At 40.5% G+C, this 4,762-nt stretch overlaps 1 protein-coding gene across 1 annotated transcript; it reads left to right on the forward strand.

Annotated features, from left to right (window-relative positions):
• The first annotated feature begins 3,216 nt into the window (after positions 1 to 3,216).
• On the forward strand, positions 3,217 to 3,936 carry LOC147461296 (uncharacterized). Its single transcript, XM_086500549.1, has one exon. It carries the CDS (start codon positions 3,310 to 3,312, stop codon positions 3,631 to 3,633), a length of 324 nt encoding a protein of 107 aa, XP_086356675.1. The 5' UTR covers positions 3,217 to 3,309; the 3' UTR covers positions 3,634 to 3,936.
• Positions 3,937 to 4,762: the final 826 nt, after the last annotated feature.

A 4,762-nucleotide genomic window follows, 5' to 3' on the forward strand; every position in this document is an offset into this window, starting at 1 on the left:
CCCCCCCCCCCCCCCCCCCCCCCCCCCCCCCCCCCCCCCCCCCCCCCCTCCACTGCATGTATCTCTTAATGCTAAATGGAATCTCACTCTGGACAGGAGACTGTGGAACTTCAAGTTCAAGTCCTTATGGTTTAAAGCTTCCTCCCCATAGAAACTAACCCTCTTATAGTTGCTTCTTCACAAAGGCCTTTGGACATGCAAACAAGAAGGACTTGGTCCAAGGTACTACCCTAGATGCAATAAGGAAATTAAGGATCTGACTTTTTGTAATCAACCCTCCTTGGCCCTTGTAATAAAAAATACGAGTATCTCTATCTCACTTGGAAACATCATCTGCTAGGAGACAAACCAGGGGTGATCACAACTGTTTGGAACCACATTAGGACCGTGTTTATGGGTCTATGTGGAGGCAGAGAAATATATGTTTGCATGAGGGGGCATGCTGAGTTCCTTCCCTGAGAACCTTTTTGGATGATATTCACTTGCAGGCGAAAGAGCCGTCACTCACCCAATGCAATCTGTTTCAGAAGAGAAGGGGCGTGATGGAAGTTGATGAACTTGTTTTGATCAAGCTAGAGTGGACAAAGTCCATGGCAGGTGTAGTTCAATCTGGAGTCGTTCATTCTTGAAGACTTGGTTGGAGATTCTCGATGAAGAGGAATGGCAAAGAGCTAGTGACCTATCGGAATGCATTCAGGCTAAATTGGACGCCCTCCCTTATGATGGAAGTTGATGAACTTGTTTTGATCAAGCTAGAGTGGACAAAGTCCATGGCAGGTGTAGTTCAATCTGGAGTCGTTCATTCTTGAAGACTTGGTTGGAGATTCGCGATGAAGAGGAATGGCAAAGAGCTAGTGACCTATCGGAATGCATTTAGGCTAAATTGGACGCCCTCCCTTATGATACTTAGGCTACTTCAGGTTATACATTTTGTTAGATACAAGAATCAGAACCGTCGTATGGATCCCCACAATTTGTACAATTATATGGCCTTCTCCATAGGCTTTTTGATGTAAAACTTGTTCTTACTTAAGATAATGCACACCTTTTTTCGTAAAATAAAAATAACAAATGTGTTGTGCCAACAAATAATATCAGGAGGTCCACCTTATGATCATGTGTGTACCAAGTGAGTTCAATAATTCACAACTCGAAAAAAACTTGTAATCCCACTTACAAATTTTGAGATTGATCTCTAAATGTTAAACTTGAGGTGAGAAAACCTACAAAATTTAGAGAAATTTAAATTTAAAGGATTTTCCTCTAAAAATTCACATATGTAAGGTTTTCAAGGTTTGAGGAAAAGGGTTTTTTTTTTATAACACTAGGTTGGTAATGGGACACTTTTATGTTCTGGGACACTTTTATGTCCTGTTAAGTGACCATTTTCCTTGAATTATGTCAAGAGTTTCAAAATGGATTTTGAGGTGCTATCTATCTAGAAAGTTGTCTCATGAGCTGAAAAAAACTCGACATTTTTTTGGAGTATCAATTCCATCTTTAACCTTGTCCTTGCACAACATTTCACAACCTAAACTGTGTGAAAAAACGGGTCCTGTTTTTGGCTTTTTCAACTTTTTGCAACTATACCACTCTAGAATTCATGTTTGTGAGGTCTATAATGATAGAGAACTATCTTTAGTAGTCCTCAACATGTGGTGATGCTTCTAGGGAGAAATAAATGTTAAAGTTGTAAGTTATGACCAAATCACATAAATTGTCAAATCCTGTTTTTTAGCCAATTTTAGCTCTTCTATGATTTTTTTGGTGTCTTTCATGTTATCCAAATGCAGTTTTGATTTTCTATGTCGCATATTGTAACATAAAGCTAATATTCCTTGAGTTTTGGGGCACCTAATACCCTATTTTGCATAGTAGACAACAATGGTTGATTTTTTCAATTATAGAAGAAAATGAAACATTCTAGTATATCAAGTATAGCTTTTTCAATATTGTTAGTTTCTTGTGACAACTACATGCATTTTGTAGGTAGTAACCATATCTAGTCATAAGGATCAAATTTGGCTAGATATTGAATAGTTTGTATGGGATTCTACAACTCCTAATGTTGAACCCAGTTTTTTCATGTTTGCTGTATTTAGCACTTCATCTTTGTCCCTAGGATTCCCCTTGGTAAGAGATGTATTATTCTTTTGACATGCTCCATGGCTCCTTATGAACCTAAAGGACAATAGGGAACTAAGAAAACATACATATATTATTTGTATTGAGCGTGGCTATAAAAACTTTGACGATAGGTTTGCAGAATGGTAAAAATTCAACTTTTTTGTACCTATTTCTTTTGGCACAACAAAAAATAGTGAGTGAGAAGCAATCATATGTTCAGATCACCAACCCATTTAAGTTAACTAGGAAATTTATCTCAAGTCCTGCAAAAATCCCCAATCTTATTTTTATGCAACAAAACGTAACAAATGACTGTTTTGATGAAAATGTACTGGTCCATCAACTTTCGAGGCTTGGTGTGACCAAAAGATGAGAAATTTTACAAGTTCCTTATTTTTTCCATGTGTAGTAGGCCTTGAACTATAACCTCATGAAAGGATTTTACAAAATGAGTGGATCTACTATGGTTTTGGAGGTTTTTTTCAAAACACGGAAAGGACACTTTTATGTCCTGTTAGGTTACCAACCTAGTGTTAAAGTTCATTAGAGCTTGTATTGAACTAAATCAAAACAGTACATGTAAACTCTGGCATATCCTTGGCACAGGTTTTCAACAAGTACATAAAAGTCAGTTCAATGGGTGCAAAGGCCCCTGAGGGATTTGATTTGAGAAAAAGGCTTTTTGCTGTGCAATGTTCAATTGGAGGAGTTTTAAAAGTCAAGAACTTTTCACGAATTAATAGCATATAGAATTTCAATGTTTGAATGTTTCCATGGGGGTGGTGAAAATAAGGCTAGGATTCGGAAATAGACAGGAGGATGATGTGGTGTAAGACAGACTGTCAAGCGTGTGAAGACGTGGACTGTGGAATGATTTTGGAAAGTTGTGTAAGGTAAGCCGGTGAACTTCAACGAAGTCGTGGAGGCAGGAAGGAACCAGGCCATTCACAAGTAGAAAATGGCCGGCGGGTCAAAAAAGGGCCAGTGTGGATCTTCGTAGTCAGAATTCAGAAAGTGCGACTGATCTATATTTGTGGTGCAGGGGAGCCTGCAAGAGAGCTCAGAAAGAACCAGGCCCCCCCCCGCCCCGCCACCACCCCCACAAAACAAAACACACAGAGAGAGAGAGAGAGAGAGAGAGAGAGAGAGAACGCGCACGCACACACACAAACAGAGGCACGCATGAGAACACCTGCTTTCGTCCTCTTCATTGGTGTAGTGTTTTTGTTCCCATTGGGAGCTGAATTTGTTGATGGGCGCCCACTTCAACAAGCGGGCGCTGCTGCTGCGCAAGCGTCGCCGTTGTCGCAGAAGAAGCTCGCAAAACTAGAGGATATTAGCGCTAGCGACGACGTTGCAGTGCCTGCAGCAGCAGACGGCCAGCAGGAGAGGGTGACAATGCTCGTCTTGCCGTCCTCCACAGCGCCTGCCCACAAACCCACCATTTTTCCCATTCTAAATGGACGTCGCACCCCTCCCCCTGGCAACCGCCAAATACACCACTAACTTAACTAGAGCGAACATATTTTTTTAATTATTTTTTTTGGGACAAAGGCGAAGGCGAAGGAGAAGGGAAGGAGTCTTTGGAACTTTCACAAAGAGCTCTCATCGTCGCACACCTCTTCGTTATCAATTATTCATATTATTATTTTATTTTTATTAGAGAGGCTTATAAAAAAGCCATCTTCTTTCCAAAGTGTCCAAATTCAACAGACTAAAACTTCTGAGGTGAATGGCAAGTAACAATCGTCACATTATAAAATTCTTTACTCCTTGGTTGCAATAAGCCAATGAACATGCGAAAGTCTTAGAAGGTTATATTTAAGAGATCATTGGTCGTATGAGCTGAATTTTGGTCTCCTTTTGTCTCTTGTAGTTGCAAATTAAGTGTCTATAACCGGTTATTTATATGCATAATAAATCAAGGGTGAGTTTAAGAAATGAAAAGACAAACTCGAGTGCTTCGTTAGCTATGTTTGTATTGAACTGAAGCTAGAGAAATACAACTACCTTGCATCTTGCTCGCTCCCCCGACGTTCGGCACATCCTACAATCCGTACGTTCCAAGAGACAAGATTTCGGACAAGAAGCTCCTTGAGCACTTTTTGTGCTTTCTCAAGTGCACGACATTTGGCATACATATCGACCAAGACTCTGCCAAGCACGACATCTTTTCTCAATTGCCTCTAACTAACAATATAATTGTGAATTTTTGTGCCCATATCAGCATCTTGCGTAGAGCTAGATGCCTTCAAGACGCATGCATAGGTGATTGCATTTGGAGAGAGCCACTCACTTCGCATCTGTTGAAAACAGACTAGAGCTTTCTCTTGTGGGGAATATCCTGCAATCAGTGCATTCCAAGAATCCATGCTTTGGATAGAAATTGAAAACAACCTAGAGCTTTTTGCCATGCTCTTGTTGTGCATTTCCCGCGATGAATGCATTCCAAGAGATGTCGTTCCAAGTCATCCTTGGAGAGCTTGCTTTGCATCCATTGGAAACAGTCTATAGCTTTCTGGACCTGCTATTGTTGAGCACATCCCACAATCAATGCATTCCAAGAGACGACATTCCGGACAAAAAGCTCCTCAAGCACTTTTTGTGCTTTCTCAAGCACACCACAGTTGGCATA

The sequence above is a fragment of the Adiantum capillus-veneris genome, chromosome 3 (genome assembly GCF_014529385.1).
Source record: "Adiantum capillus-veneris isolate H3 chromosome 3, ASM1452938v2, whole genome shotgun sequence".
NCBI lineage: Eukaryota > Viridiplantae > Streptophyta > Polypodiopsida > Polypodiales > Pteridaceae > Adiantum > Adiantum capillus-veneris.

What these genes read in the sequence shown, in the direction of transcription:
- LOC147461296 (XM_086500549.1), top strand. Translation starts at nt 3,310, where the DNA reads ATGAGAACACCTGCTTTCGTCCTCTTCATTGGTGTAGTGTTTTTGTTC.